At 39.0% G+C, this 18,087-nt stretch overlaps 1 protein-coding gene across 5 annotated transcripts in view; it reads left to right on the forward strand.

The window, feature by feature from the left end:
• Nucleotides 1-18,087, forward strand: part of AKAP11 (A-kinase anchoring protein 11) — a 48,333-nt gene that overhangs the window by 20,530 nt on the left and 9,716 nt on the right. For 4 of the 5 annotated variants that reach the window (XM_061133187.1, XM_061133185.1, XM_061133186.1 and 1 more), the window contains exons 5-9: nucleotides 1,192-1,326; nucleotides 6,158-6,422; nucleotides 7,435-11,932; nucleotides 14,052-14,207; nucleotides 17,341-17,424. In XM_061133187.1, the coding sequence (XP_060989170.1) occupies nucleotides 1,192-1,326; nucleotides 6,158-6,422; nucleotides 7,435-11,932; nucleotides 14,052-14,207; nucleotides 17,341-17,424 (5,138 nt within the window). The remainder of the gene's footprint in view (nucleotides 1-1,191; nucleotides 1,327-6,157; nucleotides 6,423-7,434; nucleotides 11,933-14,051; nucleotides 14,208-17,340; nucleotides 17,425-18,087) is intronic. The other variant, XM_061133188.1, reaches the window with a different exon arrangement.

The following is an 18,087-nucleotide window of genomic DNA, read 5'->3' on the forward strand; positions in this document are numbered from 1 at the left end:
AATGGAAGATTTATTTTTTATTTTGATGATTTTTATAATCTAATTCCAGCAGTCATATTCTTATGCTTTTAATTGAGAAAAGAGTTAAATTTGTTAAAGTAAGAGTAAATTTGTAAAAAATAATGAAGAATCAGTGTAAAAATTTTAGCCTGTTTGATTTAGGCAGGTGTTTATAGAGGGACTGACAGTTGAGATTAGGATCAGCAGAGGAAAGCTGCACACTTATGTGAAGAGGAGTTGAAGCTCGGGTAGATGTGATAGTGTACTGCTTCTTAAAGTTTGTGCTTGTCGTATTTCCTTTTGTGTCAGTAAAGCATCTTTTAGTAGAAGCAGCAGCACTAGCACTGCATTGTTTGTAAAGATAATGCGTGTCTGGTGATAAGAAAAGAAACCTTTGCTGTGTGTCTTGATTGTGCCTTTGCCTGAAGGAAATAGTTTAGACAGAGGGCACAAGAGAAGATACAGTTGCGAGAATATAAGGCTGAAAAGACTTATCCAAAGTTATTTCTTTCATACTCCACTTCATCTTTAAGAATGACTGATAAAACCATGTTTACGAAGGAAAGTAGTGTATGAATGGTCAGAGATGGTAATAATTCTTGCACTGGGTAAAACAGTTACATGAAAGGGGCAAATGGAAAGAAAAACAGGCATTTTCTTTTTCTTTACATCTTCATAAAATTTTCACTAAAGAGAGGAAAGGCAGAAAAATAGACGTGGATTATACAAATATGTAACTTAACCGCCAAAGAAGTGTAAAAGCAAGAATCCCATTTGAGAAATTTCATGGTTAAACTTGAGGACTCCAGGTTTGACATTTGCTGCTGATAACTATTAAATGCCTTGTTGTTGTTGATGTGTGAGGTACCATGTAAAATCTTGTTACAGCTTGGTATCATTATGTTTAAAATGCTACAAAAATTGTCAATTTTAAAATATTTTAGTACATTTTATTTTTGAGTTTCTAAACAATTGATGGTGGTCAATAAACTGCAAGTGTTAGCTATTATGAACTGGAAAGTTAACTAACTAGTAGACCTTAGCGTGCTGCAGTCCACGGGGCTGCACAGGGTCCAACATGATTGAACAACAATAACAAGTAGACCATACGATTTTAGTTCAGGGCCACAATATAGGGGACTTAAAGTGTTACGCTACAGTGTTATTTATTGTGTTGTTGCTTTACATTAGGATTTGGCTGCAGTTTCTTTGGAACTCCCAGATCTTCTGAATTCACTGCACTTCTGCAGTCTAAATGAAAATGAAATTATTTGTATGAAGGATATAAATAAATCATCAGACATAAACCATGATCCTCTAAGCCAGGTAACTTTTATATATTATTTCTAATTAGTTTTTGTTGGCACATTTTATAAATGACTTTTAATTTAGTACTGTTGTAGTTCACTTGCTCAGTCCTGTCCGAATCTTTGCAGATGTCAGACTTTGCATGTCTGACTCCTCTGTCCTCCATGATCTCCTGGAGTTTGCTCATATTCATGTCCATTGAGTTGGTGATGCCGTCTAACTATCTAGTCCTCTGCCTCCCGCTTCTCCTTTTGCCTTAAGTCTTTCCCAGCATCAGGGTCTTTTCCAGTGAGTCAGCTCTTGACATCACGTGGCCAGAGTATTAGAGCTTCAGCTTAAGCATCAGTCCTTCCAGTGAATATTCAGGGTTGATTTCCTTTAGGACTGACTGGTTTGATCTCCTTGCTGTCTGAGAGACTCTCAAGAGTCTTCTTCAGCACCAAATTAGAAAGCATCAGTTCTTCCATGGTCAGCTTTCTTTATGATCCAACTCTCACACCTGTATATGACTACTGGAAAAACCGTAGCCTTGACTATATAGGCCTTTGTTAGCAAAGTACTATCTCTGCTTTTTAATATGCTGTTTAGGTTGGTCATTGCTTTCCTTCCAAGGAGTAAGCGTCTTTTAATTTGATGCCTGCAGTCACTGTCTGCAGTGATTTTGGACCCAAGAAAATAAAATCTGTCACTGCTTCCACCTTTTCCCTTTCTATTTGCCATCAAGTGATGGGACCAGATGCCATGAGTTTTTTTCATTGTTGAATTTTAAGCCAGCTTTTTCACTCTCTACTTTGACCATCTTTTGGGTTTGCCAGGTGGCAATAGTGGTGAAGAACCCACCTGTCAACGCAGGAGACAAGAGACTCTGGTTCAATCCTGGATGGGAAGCTCCTGTGGAGGAGGGCATGGCAGTCCACTCCAGTGTTCTTGCCTGGAGAATCCCATGGACAGAGGAGACTGGCGGGCTACAGTCCATAGTTGCAAAGAAGTTGGACACAACTGAGAGACTTAGCACCCATGCAAGAGACTCTTTTCTTTAGTTGCTCTTCACTTTCTGCCGTTAGAGTGGTATCATCTGCATATCGAGGTTGTTGATATTTCTCCCAACAATCTTAATCCCAGCTTCTGATTCATCCAGCCTGGAATTTGGTATAATGTGCTATGCATATATTTGGTATAATGTGCTATGCATATAAGTTAAATAAGCAGGGTGTCAATATGCAGCCTTGACATATTCCTTTCACAGTTTTGCACCAATCACTTATTCCTTGTCTGATTCTGTTGCTTCTTGACCTGCATACAGGTTTCTCAGGAGACAAGTAAGGTAGTCTGGTACTCCCATCTCTTTAAGAGTTTTGCACAGTTTGTTGTGATCCACACAGTCAAAGGCTTTCGTGTAGTCAGTGAAGCAGTAGATGGTTTTCTGGAATTTCCTTGGGTTTCTCCATGATCCAATGAATGTTGGTAATTTGATCTCATGTTCCTCTGCCTTTTCTAAATCCAGCTTGTACATCTGGAAATTCTCAGTTCATGTGTTGCTAAGGCCTAGCTTGAAGGATTTTGAGCATAACCTTACTAGCATGTGAAATGAGTGCAGTTATCTGGTGTTTGAACATTCTTTGGCATTGCCTTTCTTTGGAATTGGACTGAAAACTGACCTTTTCCAGTCTTATGGCCACTGCTGCCTTTTCCAAATTTGCTGGCATGTTGAGTATAGCACTTCCATAGCATCATCTTTCAGATTTGAAACAGTTCAGCTGGAATTCCATCACCTCCACCAGTTTTATTCATAGAAATGCTACCTAAGGCCCACTTGACTTCACACTCCAGGATGTCTGACTCCTGGTGAGTGATCACACCATTGTGGTTATTTGGGTCATTAAGATATTTTTTGTACAGTTCTTCTGTGTATTCTTGCCACCTCTTCTTAATATCTTCTGCTGCTTTTAGGTCCATAACATTTCTGTCCTTTTTGGTGCCCTTCCTTGAAATGTTTGCATAGTATCTTCAGTTTTCTTGAAGAGATCTTTAGTCTTTTCTGGTTCTGTTGTTTTCCTCTATTTCTTTGCATTGTTTAAGGCCTTCTTATCTCTCCTTGCTATTCTCTGGAACTCTGCTTTCAATTGGGTATGTATCTCCCTTTCTTTGCTTTCTGCTTCTCTTCCTTGCTGAACTATTTGTAAAGCCTCCTCAGACAACCACTGTGCCTTCTTGCCTTTGTTTTTCTTTGGGATGGTTTTTGTTACTGCCTCATGTACAGTGTTAAAAACCTCCTTCTGTAGTTCTTGAGGCACTTTCTCTACCAGATCTAATCCCTTGAATCTGTTGATCACCTCTACTGTTTAATCATAAGGGATTTGATTTATGTCATACCTGAATGGTCTAGTGGTTTTCCCTACTTTCTTCAATTTAAGCCTGAAGTTTTCAATAAGGAGCTGATGATCTGAGCCACAGTCAGCTCCATGTTTTGCTTTTGCTGACTATAGAGCTTCTCTATCTTTGGCTGCAGAGAACATAAGCAATCTGATTTCAGTATTGACCATTTGGTGATGTCCATCTGTAGAGTTGTCTCTTGGGTTGTTGGAAAAGGGTGCTTGCTGTGACCAGCATGTTCTCTTGACAGAGCTCCGTTAGCCTTTGCCCTGCTCCATTTTGCAATCCCAAGGCCAGACTTGCCTGTTACTCTACTCTGGGTATCTCTTGACTTCCTACTTTTGTATTCCAATCCCCTATGATGAAAAGGACATCTTTTTTTTTGGTGATAGTTCTAGAAGGTCTTAGAGGTCTTCATAGAACCAGTAAACTTCAGTTTCTTTGGCAGTAATGGTTGGGGCATAGACTTGGATTACTGTGATGTTGAATCGTTTGCCTTAGAAGCGAACCGAAGTCATTCGGTCATCTTTGAGGTTGCACCCAGTTACTGCATTTCAAACTCTTTTGTTGACTATGAGGGTTACTCCATTTCTTCTAAGGAATTCTTTCCCATAGTAGTAGATAAAATGGTCATCTGAATTAAATTCGCTAATTCCTGTCTCTTTTAGTTCACTGATTCTTAAGATGTTGATGTTTGATCTTGCCATCTCCTGTTTGACCACATCCAATTTACCTTGATTCATGCACCTATATTCCAGGTTCCTATGCAGTATTGTTCTTTATATATCTGACTTCACTTTCACCACTAGACACATCCAAAACTGAACATGTTTCCGCTTTGGCCCCTGGTCTTCATTCTTTCTGGAACTATTTGTAACTGCCCTCTCCTGTATCCCAGTAACATATTGGACACCTTCTGACCTGGGCAAGCTCATCTTCTGGTGACATAACTTTTTCCTTTTTTATAGTGTTGCTGGGTTCTCCAGGAAGATTATTGGAGTGGGTTGCCATTCCCTCCTCCAGTGGACCACGTTTTGTCAGAACTTTCAACTATGACCTGTCTGTCTTGGGTGGGCCAGCATGGCATGGGTCATAGCTTTATTGAGTTACGTAAGCCACCTTGCTACAACAAGGCTGCAATCCATGAAGAGGTTAATTTAGAGCATTAAACTTTAAAATGCTTGGGTGAAGCTTCTTTTTGTTTAATACCATCTCAAGGAAATATAATTCATAAGAAATCTAACTTATGAATCTTTGAAATCAGTGAAGGGTAAAATAATTTTGGTCATAGCTTTAAATTAGATTTTCCATGTGTGAAACTCCATAAGTGGTATGTAAGACATATTAATTTTTTCCTGAAAATTGATTATTTCTGGATTTCTTGAATTTTTACCTGTGTGTAAATCATATAAAATTTTCCTTCTTTCCAACTCCAAATTTATGTAAATACTGAGCTGTATCTTTTAAAGAATATACTTTAACTCATTTTCTGGTTTAAAAAATTTCATGTTAAATCAATACCTGAAGATGTGTTCCTTATTTATAAGCAAAAATGTCACCATTTCAGTGAGGTCATTAGTTTCATAACATTGAACATTTAGTTCTTTACTAAGTGTTAATTTATTGATAATGCATCAAACAAAAATGCGTTGCATATTTTCCCTCTTAAAAATTGAATCAGTAGGTTTAAATTTACGTTACTTATTCCTTCAAGTATTATAGACTACTGTGTTTTTTATGAGATTTACAGATAAAAGTAGAACTGTTCTCATTTCCTTAATTAGATTCTTCATTTATATTTACTTTGTTTTATTTACTAGAAGAGGTGATCAGCTATTTTATCTCATTTCTAGTCTTTTGAACAAGTCATTTGTCAACATTTGTCTTTTAAAAAATAATATGTATGGGAAAATTCTGTTGACTTTTTATTTTTAATCAAAGCTATAAACCTTGGAAATTGAAATGCTAGGGGAATTTAGGAGAAAGGAAGGGACAGTTCTTTTATGATAGACGAGAATGTGTTAGCATGCTGAAAGCTACAGGAAAGTGGGATACAGGAAGACTAAGACTTGGTTCCTGTCCTCAAGCAGTTAATAATACAGTTGGTGAACCAGGTGAATGATTAAGAAAAAGCACAGGGCTGTATAGTGATATAGGAAAGCATCATTGCTACAGAAATGGATGGCAAGTTCTTTTGACATTTAAGGAGACGTAATAGGTAGAATTTGAATACATGGATAAGAGAAAGGTGGGAGAAAAAGAGATTGGAAAGTGAGAAGTGTTGTGGAGAAAGAATGAAGAAAGTAATTAAACATTACAAAATCAGGCAGCCTTTTAGGAGGCATGTGTTTCTTTTTTTTTCCTTTTGTAAAAATGGTATTGTGTTATTTCTGGGCTTCATTTCCAGGTAATATGTATGTTTCAAAATAGTATATTTTGAAATTAAAATTGTTATAATCTTTTTATCTTTTCCCAGAGTCAACATCCTGGAATGCTTTGTGTCATGAGAGTGTCACCTACATTACCAAGACTTAAAATTGATTTTATCTTTAGTCTCCTAAGTAAATACGCTACTGGCATAAGGTACACCCTGGACACATATTTGCATCACAAGCACCAACTCGAGGCCACCAATGAAGACGATGATGATACTAACCAGTCTGTGTCTTCCATTGAAGATGACTTTGTCACTGCTTTTGAGCAGTTAGAGGAGGAAGAGACTTCAAAACCATATAATGATGGTTTGTTCTTCACTAGATTTTTTTTCTTTAAATAGATAATTAAGGTTTAAAGTTCAGTTTTAAAAGTTTTAAGACAGATTGTTCAGTTGAAATTTATTTAGAAATTTGATCAAATTTAAGCATTGATACCTTTTTTTTCTGATTGAGGAATTAACTTTCTTGTGTCCTTTAAGGTCATTGTTACCTGGTTTTTAGTTTTGCTCTTTCTTTTATTAGGTTGTACTGTTCAGACACTGTTTCCCTTATTAGTTTAACTGTTTGGAAAATGCCTAAGTTCAGACTTGAGTTAGCTGGCAGGGTCACCTAAATATTAGTGTTTCTAACATGTTACAGCTTGCTAGATATTCCATAGACCAGGTATTCCTAGATGTGGGGTAGAATGAGAATATTTGAGTAATGGGTAAACTCCAATACTTTGGCCACCTGATGCGAAGAGCTGACTGTTTGGAGAAGACACTGATGCTGGGAAAGGTTGAGGGCAGGAGGAGAAGGGGATGACAGAGGATGAGATGGTTGGATGGCATCACCTTCAATGGACATGGGTTTGGGTGGACTCCAGGAGTTGGTGATGGACAGGGAGGCCTGGCATGCTGCGGTTCATGGGGTCGCAAAGAGTTGGACACGACTGAGCAACTGAACTGAATACTTGCTCTTAAGTACAGCTTGAGATGAATCTGTTAATTCAGTGGTCCCCAACCTTTTTGGCACCAGGGACTGGTTTCATGAAAGACAGTTTTTCCATGGAACTGGGGCAGGAAGGGGGTAATTTTGGGATGATTCAAGTGCATTACATTTATTGTACACGTTATTTCTAGTATTACTACATCAGCTCCACCTCAGATTATCAGGCATTACATCCTGGAAGTTGGGGATCCCTGTGTTAAAACAGAATAGTATAGAAGATACTTAAAATACAAATGAGTATTTCATGCTTCAAGTCTACTTATTCCCATTGATTTAAATCAATTAAAAAATTCTTTTCAAGAATAATCATTTTATTCTTTTCCTCTAGGATTAAACATAATTGCACTAAGGAGCCAGTGTGATGCTGCTTCACAGACTATTTCAGGTCGCCGTTTGGATACCCATGGTTTCAGGGTTCTGGTTGGCTCTGAGCAGCAGAAGTCATTGGCTAAACCTTCAACTTCTTTAATAAACATTCTGGAACATAAAAAACTGCCTCCAGTGAGAACTTCAGTCACAACATCAGTCACTGAGCCGTGGGTCCAGAGGAGTTTCTATAGGTCCTTTGCTACTTCAGAGAAAGGTAGTGATGCCCAGAAACCATTGTTCTCCTCTTCTCCTGCCTACTCGTCTGACTCAGAGTGCTCAAGTCCAAGTCCTGTTATTTTCTTGGATGAAGAAGGTTATCAAAAAAGTTTGAAAGCAAAACTTGAGTTACCTAAAATTCCTGTGACAAAAGATGATATTGAGGATTCAGACTCAGAAGTGAGTGAGTTTTTCGATAGTTTCGATCAGTTTGATGAACTAGAACAAACCTTAGAGACTGCTTGTCCGTTTCTGAAAGATCTTGCTGTAGGGAAGCCATCACAAAAGAAAGGGCACAAACATGAAAAATTGTGCTCTGTAACCACTACTATGAATCCTCAAAAATTCAAGTTTGATTGGCCAGCTCTCCCAGCTAACATTAGGAAGCCAACTCCTCGTAAACCAGAATCCCCTTACAGTAACCTGCATGATGCCCCAGATTCTCCCCGCCCCGTGAAGGCCTCAGGGGAAGACAGTGGTTTGTTTAGCCCTATTCGATCCTCTGCTTTCAGTCCTCTTGGGGGGTGTACTCCAGCTGAATGCTTTTGCCAAACAGATATTGGTGGAGATAGGATTCATGAAAATCCTGATTCTCTTTATTACACCTATGAAGATTATGCAACTAGCCTTTCCTGTGAAGTTCTGGGCTCAGTTCTTCATAGCCAACATACTAATGCAACATCCAACACTGATAGTGTTAAAAAGGGAGAAAATAAAGTGGTAGCTCTTCAGCATGGAAGCCTTGATCAAAAAAGTAAATCTAAAAATAAATCCTTAATGATTGATAGCATTCAGAAGTTTGCAGCAGATCTCGTGGAAAAAAGTTTTGGCAGTGCATTTAAAGACTTACAGAAAGGGGTCTCTTCGTGTACCAATGCCTTGTGCCAGTTAGCCATCAAATTGACATCATCCGTTTTTCAAATGGCGTTTAACGAACTGAGAAGGCAACGTGCTTTTTCGCTGAAAGAACGAGCCATTAGTGGCCTGGCTAGTTTTTTGGTGAGTGAGGCATTTTCAAATGCTTTAAAAGATCTGCAGTATGTAAAGAAACAGATCTTCACTAACACCGTCACTAGATTTGCTGCAGATCTCGCTGAAGAGCTTGTTTTTGAAGGCATCATGGAAGTGTGTCAGTTCTCATATCCTCCAGCACCTGCCTCTCTGCAGGGTCGGTCATTTCACTATGAAGACAGAGTGGTGAAGTCCTATGCAAGAGATCTGTCTGAATCTGTAATACAGGAAGCATTCATTGAGCTGTCTCAAGTTGATGTTACCTTCACCACAAAGGCAGCAGTTAGTGTTTCCCCAGAAAACATAAAGGATGTGAGCACAGAAGATGTAGTGCCAGTGACACAGACTTCTGTGTGTTCCCCTCCTTCTAACAGTCAGACAGGTATGGTGACAAAACCCATGCAGGAGTATAAGAAGGAATACACAGTGCAGCAGGCCTTGTTCTGTACTTCAGGAATTGTCACTTCAATACCAGTGCCCTTGGCAGGAAGTGCCCTTCTCCCATACCGCATTTCTTCTAATACGTATCAGACAAAGTCTCATCCGTCGTGTGATGATAGTCATTTGAATGGTGGTCCTACCCCGGCGGGTGTTGCCACAAAAAACAAAGAAGAGGAGCTAGCTTGTCTCAGGAATATTTGTTTACCTTCAGACCACAACCCTGGTAGCCAGAGTGAGGTGAAACCAACTAGTGATGTTGTTGAAACAGAAAGCTCTTCAAAGTTAACAAATGATCCTGTGATTATTAGCGATTTTTCTGCCGCACTGGTGCATACGATAGTAAATGAAACTATAGATTCAGTGACATCTTCCAAAGTTGCAAAAACAGAAGAACACACAGATTGTTTAACTCAAACAGGGAAGGGAAAAACCCCTTCTTTCTACTGGGATCAAGCGGCACTGCCACAGTGTGAGGCTAGCAAGAAGGACATGTTTGCCGAACGGTTATCTAAATCTATTATCAAACATTCCATAGATGAAAGCAAGTCAGTGATCCTAAATGTAGATAAAAATGTCCTCCTCAAGGAAGACTCGCCTGTTCCTGGAGACGAGTCACAGTTGATCTTGGAAGAGTTCCCCAAGTTTCTTGAAGCTCAAGATCATTTAACTCACTGTTCACTTTCAGAAGGAAAGGATTGTGTTCCAGAAGGTAAAGGTTCTGTGGCTCCTGGATTTTCTTTGGCGACACTACCACCTTGTCCAGCGGTGGCAGGCCAGAAACCCAATCTGAAGGAAATTGCTAAGGACAAATCTGTGAAAAAGCAGAATTTGCATAATTCAGCCCTTGAGCCCTTGGCTTTGGGGCAGGAAAACTCTTTTCCCCATTCACATGCTTTCTCATCCACAGTGCTTACCTGTGCAGATGGTTTGCACTTGGAAGATAAACAGAAAATGAGAGATGGGAACATAATACCTGACACCCCTCCATCAACTCCTCTGGTTCCATCCCAGGCTCCTTGTGAGTGGGATATCAAGAAGTTAACCAAAAAACTTAAGGGGGAGTTAGCAAAAGAGTTTGCACCAGCCACACCACCGTCCACACCTCACAACTCGTCTGTAAGCAGTTTGTCTGAAAATGAACAAAATGCAATAGAAAAAGAAGAGTTCATGTTGAAGCTCATGCGGTCTCTCTCAGAAGAAGTTGAAAGTAGTGAAGGCGAAGAGCTGCCAGAGGTGGACGTGAAGTTGGAGCCAGCGGGGAAGAAAGTTCAGTTTGCAGACGCATTAGCGACACACATCGTTTCTCTTGCAACCGAAATGGCGGCTTCCCATTTGGATAATAAAGTGATTAAAGAAGCCAGGGTGAAAAGCCCTTGCTTAAATGTGGAGAGTCAAAGAAGCCTATCTCCTGCTTTTTTAAATTGCTCAGATGAAAGCTTACAAGCATTATGCAGTTTTGCAGGTGATATGGCAGCAGAAGTCATTACGGAAGCTGAAAAAATAGCAAAAGTTAGGAGCTCCATGTTTTTCAGGAGGAAGAGGAACAGTTGTGTTGATGGTGATCAAGATTATAGGTCAGGAGAGAAGGTGGATGTAGAGGCTGTAGCACACCCAGGAGGAATAGATCCGTTTGTTCTTCCTTTACCACCAAGTTCTTGTCTGTCAGGTCTGACATACAAGTATCCCAGCTGTGAAAGTGTGACAGATGAGTATGCAGGTCACATTATCCAAGTGCTCAAACAGGAAGGTGGCAGTGGTGAGTTAATAATGGACCAGTACGCCAACAGACTTGCCTATCGGTCCGTTAAGTCAGGATTACAAGAAGCAGCTAAAGCAGCCGAAGTAAAGTGCGGCTCCAGAATACTCCCTGTGCAAAGCTCACAGGTGAAAACCGATGATGAACTGTTACTGTTTTTAAATAAAGAACACCAGCAAGAAGCAGATAAAAAAAGACAAAGTAGAAGTGGTGGAAGTTACCTTCATAAAAACCAGACTTGTGAACGGACACGGGATATGTGCAGAAATGAGTGCTCGGAACTACATAGTTTTTCAACTTCTCTTGCTCACAGCATCACAAGAGATGTTACAAAAGAGCTGATGGCATCGACAGGTGGCTTGCCAAAGTCCTTAACAGATTCTTGCCTTTATGGAAAAAACGCATGTGACGGAGATACTGAGATTCACGTTGGGCCAGAGTTTCCCAGGTCTCTCCAGCCTTCTTCACAGAATCACAGATTTTCTCAGAGTACAGGCAGCTTGAGTGGGTGTGGCTATGGAGAGACTGTCGTTCAAGCTATAGAGCAGTATGCTAACAAAGTCGTGGGCGACACTTTAGAGCTGGGTTTAGGATCTGCCATCTTCCACGTGTCTGAAGCCGCAAAAGTGATCGATAGGAACACAGAAAAGCTGCCACCCCTGGTGGGTCAGGCTTGCCGATACTGTGGCCGTAAAGAGCTCCATGACTGCACTGGAAATTCGTCTCCTCGCTTTCCCAGGCTGGATCTGCTTGCTGGTAGTAAGGCAGTTTCTAATTCACAACTTAGCAACTTCTATCAGAAATCTAGGATTTTTCATCTCGATGTCCCTCAGATTCACGTTGCTCTCGATAAGAAGACAGTGCTTGCTGAGAAGATAGTTGCTGAAGCGATTGAAAAGGCAGAGAGAGAGCTGAGCAGTACCAGCCAGGTAGCTGACAGTGGGATCGGACAGGAAGGCGTCAGCTTTGCTGAAAGCCTCAGCACAGAGATACTGACGTCAGCAGTGGTCAGTGCTGGACAGGCCATCAGCAGGTAAGCTTCTGATTTCTTTTGGGTTTTGCAATAAAGAGTTACCTTGAGTATTTATGTCTTACAAAGATGTTCAGAAAGATGTGATTCTTTTTAATCTTAAATGAACAAAAAGAAATACTCCCTATTGTATTTGCATATCATTTATATCCTACCTGTTACTTTTCATAGACACTGTCTCATTAACCCCCAGCAGCCCTTTGGGGGAAGGAAGGTATGAGCCATTTCCTCAATTGGAAGGTGAGGCTTAGAGGAGATGGTCACCTTGCCCAAGTTGACACAGCTGTAGAGTAGGTAAGGTTGACTCAAGGAAACAGCTGGAGAAGTTCATACAGCCAATACTGAGTATCACCATATTAATGTACCACTCTGAGATGATGTTTTTATTTCTGTTTACAAAGTAATTTTCTTACAAAGAGCATAATTGAACGTGCCAGGCTTCTCTGTCCATGGGATTTCCCAGGCAAGAATACTGAAGTGGGTTGCCGTTTCCTTCTCCAGAGGGTCTTACCCACCCAGGGTTCTGTGTTGCAGGTGGATTCTTGGTCAGTTGAGCCACCAGGGAAGCCCCATGAAGAAAGCAAGCGTTCTCTAAATAGTTCACTCCTGCCACCACTCCTCTCGATCAGCCGCTGTCTGAGGGATAGTTTTCTGTGATAGTCCTACAGTGTTGTGTGTTTCAGAGACCGTGCTTTGTGCTCAGTGATCCTAACAGCTTAGTTCAGATTTTCACTTTCAGCCTTCTCTCTCCCTGGGAAAACATCAGGTCTGACTTGTGTTATTAGTTTGTAGGATTATTTTTGTTAGTCTCATGGAAAGAGAAAATTTCTTGAGAAGGAATTTCATTGAGCCACATGGTAACCCAGGATATTTTAGTAGCTTTTGTCAATGCAGTGACAAGCACTGCCTCTTTTCTTGGCCATCTTAAGATAGGGAGATGCAGGGAGCTAGTGCTGGAGGTGGCAGTGGGTAGCAGCAGGCGGGGGTGGGCGTGCAGTTTGAAGAGGTAGCAGGAAGCAGCTCTGACAAAGTGACATTTGAGCAGTGAGACAAAGGTGGAGAGACAGTAAGCTAAGTGGGAATCAGGGAAATGGGGTTCCCAGCCAAGGTTAGTGGGACTGCGTGTTGGGGAAACAGCAGAGAGGCTTGTGTGGCTAAGGCTGGTGAGCCAGGGAGAGCGGGAGCCCAGTGGAGGGCATGAGAGGTTATAATACCAGATGCATGGAAGGTTTTGATCAGAAGACTAACACTTCCCCTCTTCATGTTTGAAAATATGGGGCAAGATTGGGGTATGGGGTTAAGAGACACAAACTACTATGTGTAAAATAAGCAACAAGGATAAATTGTATAGCATTGGGAAATAAATATAAGCCATTATTTTGTAGTAACTTTAAATGGAATATAATCCTCAAACATACTGAATCTCTGTGTTGTACTCCTGAAACTAATAAAATAATGTAAATCAACTGTACTTCAACAAAAAGTTAAAACATCACTTTAAACTGTTAGTCAAGAATAAAATGTAGAAGGGGCATACACAGTAATTGAACAGCAAATGGAGTTTCTTGTGAAGATAGAATAAAACTATGATGTAATGTTTTTTCATTGAGAAAAAAATGAGAGGGATTATGATCCATGCTCAGAGTCTTGAAGAGATTTGGCTAGTCTTACTGTAGCCTCAATTGACAGTCTAGAATTCCTTGAAGTACTTTTTTTGTTCTTAAAGCCAGAAAAGGGGTAATTTTTGGTACAAATGAAAATACTGTTTTACAAAGCAGGTGTGGCAGAGTTAGGAACTTGTGCTCCTTCATAGTGTTCCAGTTGAAAATATGAACTGCTTTAAAGAGAATTTAAATAAAGGATGTGCTTGGGATGGACCCATAATAGATGAACAGAGTAGGTTAGGAATATCAGTGGGTATCTCAATTAATTTTGAAATTAATAAGCTCTCCTGCCAAGTCTCTTTATTAGCAGACCCAAACAAAGGGTTGGATTGACCACTGGTCTAACTCTGAAGGTCCCATTTCTTGTTTTTGTCATCATTATTATCAAGTGGCTATTCCTATTTATAATACAATTCAGAACCTGATGCTTTTGGACTTATTTTCTTTCTTTTTTCTAGTCCAAAGGAAACAGAAGACTTTCAGTCAGCTGAGTCTCTTGGTAGCCAGCAGATGCATCTCAGTATTGGTGAGGACAGTACTGGGAGCTGGTCCAACTTAAGTTTCGAAGATGAACACCAGGATGAAAGCAGCAGTTTCCACCATCTAAGTGAAAGGTAACTATGATTTTGCATGTAATTGTGTAGTTTAGGTACTCGGACTCCTCAGAAATAAGTTAAATTTATGTTGAATTTGATCTTAAAATTCTGAATTTGTAAACCTAACCATTATTATCATAGTGGATTTTGTTACAATGTTATTTCTAATGGTTTGACATTTATTAAATATAGTAATTAGCTAGACTAAATTTCTTTGTGCCAATAATTGAAAAATATGTCATACATTTGATTTTATATGTGTCATGCTATACTTGGCCTTCTCATGAACTTTTGAGAAAATAATTTTCTTTCTCACTTTAAAGGGCTGGAAAAAGAATAGTTATCTATAAAAGACATCAAAATGGCCCTGTATTTTCTTGATATTAGAGTAGTAATTTTTTCTAGGGGAAGGATTCCTTACTTGTCCATTCAGGAGGACTAACTTGAGCAGCTATACTTGAATGACTGGAAATAGGTAAACTCATTACAAAAATACAGTATGATATAATGGAAGGCGCTTCATATATCATTCTCTTAGTTAACCTTGTTCCTAAAACCAGTTTTAGAATATTTTATTAATTATAATACAATTACTTCTTTTATTCGTGATGCCATACAGACCTTCCTGATTAACCTATAAAATGTTACAAAATCTTTATTCACATTAAGTGATATTTGGAAATAGTGAACACTGACCATAGCTGAGCCTAGGGAGAGGAGGGGGTTTCGGGCAATGTGGAAAGGACCCTGTGACGCTTCTGCAGAGCAGACCCTTGGAATGGAGTTAGCAGGAGGGGGAGGGAAGACGGGATGAGGAAGCAGAAGGAAAGGAAATGGCTTTTCAGCTGTTGGAACACATCATCTCAGAGTACTTGGTTTGATGCTTGGATTAACCAGTGAGTGTTAATATTTTTATATTTTTATTGTCATAGTTTTTAAAATGTGACACAAGCTGCCAGTATTTTACAAAATTTAAATCCAAAAAAGGCAGTCTTTAAAACTGGTAGTAGGAAGTGGGGTAATGTCACAGATTATCATTTGGCCCTCTCCATAGCTTTAGAATGTTTACACTAAATTCTCTCACTTTGAGAAACAGGCTTCTAGAATTTCAGTGGAGTTGACATTGTTGCTTATGAAATCCTAGTGTTAAAGTGGGAGAACTTAGAGGCTAGTGGCCATAAAAGGACTGTAGCTGGTTGAACGACTCAATATGGAATGCTGTCCAATATGATGAAAAGAAGGGAAGCGCCTACCAGGGTCAGCCCTTGGTTCTTCCTCTTGTGTTATTTTATTGGTGGTGTAGAACACTCATTATTGGTGAGTGACTCAAAACAGAGATGAAAAGGTAATCCTGTTAACAGAACCAGGGTTCAGAAAGACCAAATCAGGCTGAGGCTAAACCAGTTGTGTTTAATGTGAGTAAATATCTTTAGGTTCAGAAAATTAATTACTTGAATGGGAAAAACCTGACCTGATAGCATTTTGTCCAGGAAAAAAAAAAACCTGTGGTTTAATTGACCATAGAATTAATAAGAACTAATGATACTGTGTGAATTTAAGGTTCCGGCACAAAGAAACACTTAGTGGGGCTCATTTAGGGTTGGTGTGCTTGCCTCCTAGAGATTAAGATTCACTGGGTCATTGGCAGTCCCAAGATTTTGCATACTTGATAAGTGCCTCAGATGATTTTAAAGGAGACCACACTTAAGATACATGACTTTAGTGTAAAAATGGGTAAAAATTTTAATTTTGTAATTTTTTTCTGTGCTTAATCATTCTATTAATAGAAGTAAATATGGTGTTTGAGATAATTAATTTTCTCTCTGTTTGGCTCACAGCTGTTTAACCATTCTGTATTTCCATATTTTCTTGTTTTTGGTTTGTCTGTCACCAGACCTATGTAGGCAAAATTGGTTTCATGGTTTAACACTAGAGCTATATTTGTTTGAATGTAATGCTGAAAAGACACTGATCAGTTTTAATTTTTATTCTGTAATGCATTACGGTTTGTGACAGTTGGATAATGCTAATATGTACATGTTAATTATTGAGATAGCCTGGAAACTATTTAGAACTTTTAAATTAACCAGCCCCTTTTTGGTAACCTTATCAACATTTATTGATGCATAAAAGATGATTTTATGTTAATTCATTTTTAGAACTCAAATTTTGTATTGTGTAAATATTTTTATAATTGTCTAGCCTACTATGGGAAAATACAGCTGCTTATCACTGCAAACTAATGTGCTTACTAATTATTTACTAATTAAGCTAAGTAAGCACTATTTACTTACTAATTATGATAAGAATTTTTAAAAATTGCATGTTTAGATTTTAATCTGAAAAACTGAATTTGATTTTGTTTCTGAACACAGTTGCTTTTTGTGTGTGTCGCTTTGCCGCACTTGTAGAATGTAGTTGCGTTCTTCCGATTAGGCAGTGTAGGAAGGTATCCATGGGGTGTTAGTGACTGGCTGATCTGTCAAGTGTAACGCTTGATTAGACCTTGGCTATGCAATATTCTGAAGAAAATGTGTATTATTTGCCACCTGCTGAATTATACATAATGTATGAAATGAAGGTAATTGACATAATAATGAACATCTTTTCTCCCCGTAGTTAGACGAGGTCTTCTTGGGAATATGTTTCAGTGTCTTCCTTCTCATCCTTTCCTCATCCTCCTTCCCCACCCTGGCCATCACTGTGTGCACTCTTTAAAGACTCAGGGGAAAAAAAAGACTCGAGAGAAAGTTAACCTTGTGTAAACTTTATCCAAACTGAAGAGCATTGGCTTTTTACAAATTACGTCTTAAGTTTTGCCATAGAGGTTAATTTCATTGTGAAACTTTTTTGTTCTTCCTTTCATTTACTGTCCTAAAAGTCACTGTCTGAATCTGTAAAATAAATATAAATTTAGAATAATTTTCATGAACTGCTGAGGACAAGTAAGAAAACTCCCTAATCTCTGAAGCTGTTGAACACCTCGTGTAGTAGTTATGATGGTATTCACATAACTCCACGGATTCTGTGCCCACTGAGGCAGCTTCAGAACATCCTCAGTTATCAGTGATGGACGCCATTCCAAGGAAAACCAGGGTTGTTTTTACCATTCATTTTCTAGTTCAGCTCTGTTCTTTTCTTCCTCTGGCAGTAATGGTAACAGCAGTAGCTGGAGCAGTCTTGGTTTAGAAGGAGATTTGTGTGAGGACAATTTATCCTTTCCAACATCAGACAGGTTGGTCCAGTCCAGAAATCTAAACACTGATGAGTCTTTCACCACTAATGCATGATATCATATTCTTAAAAGAATGTGGGTTAGAGTGCCAACATGTGTCAACCTGCTTTTCTCCTATCTTTGACATGATTCTGCTTGATAAATTTACATCTAATGAAAAAATTCAACTCTGCTAAGATACGACTGACACCTAATTGTAAAATGTGTTACTTTTATGCATGCCTTGCACTGCTTGCTATTTTTCATTCTACCAATGACTGTTTCATTAAAAAGAGCTTGCTTCCTACAGGATTTCTGTTTTTTTGTTGTTTTTTTTTTGTTTCTGTATATAGTTTTATTTCATGTATAAGAAAAGTATAGGAAAAGATGTGTTTTTAACTGTTAAAAATATACAAATGGCATCAACCAAAGCACTGATAATTATTCATGGCATTCTGTGATATTCAAATGCTGTGTTATCTAAAGCCAAATTAGCATACTTTGGCTTATATTATTTTAAATTTTATTGTGTAATTACTTGACACTGTATATCATAGTCAGGTAGAAATTCTGTTACTGATGACTTCCCTTTAGGCATCATTGGCACTTGAGATTTTAACATGAAATGGTGTGAGAAGCAAAGCTTCCTTTTTTATTGTCATTTCTCCCCCTTTTAAATGTCAT

The sequence above is a fragment of the Dama dama genome, chromosome 30 (assembly GCF_033118175.1).
Source record: "Dama dama isolate Ldn47 chromosome 30, ASM3311817v1, whole genome shotgun sequence".
Classification (NCBI taxonomy): domain Eukaryota; kingdom Metazoa; phylum Chordata; class Mammalia; order Artiodactyla; family Cervidae; genus Dama; species Dama dama.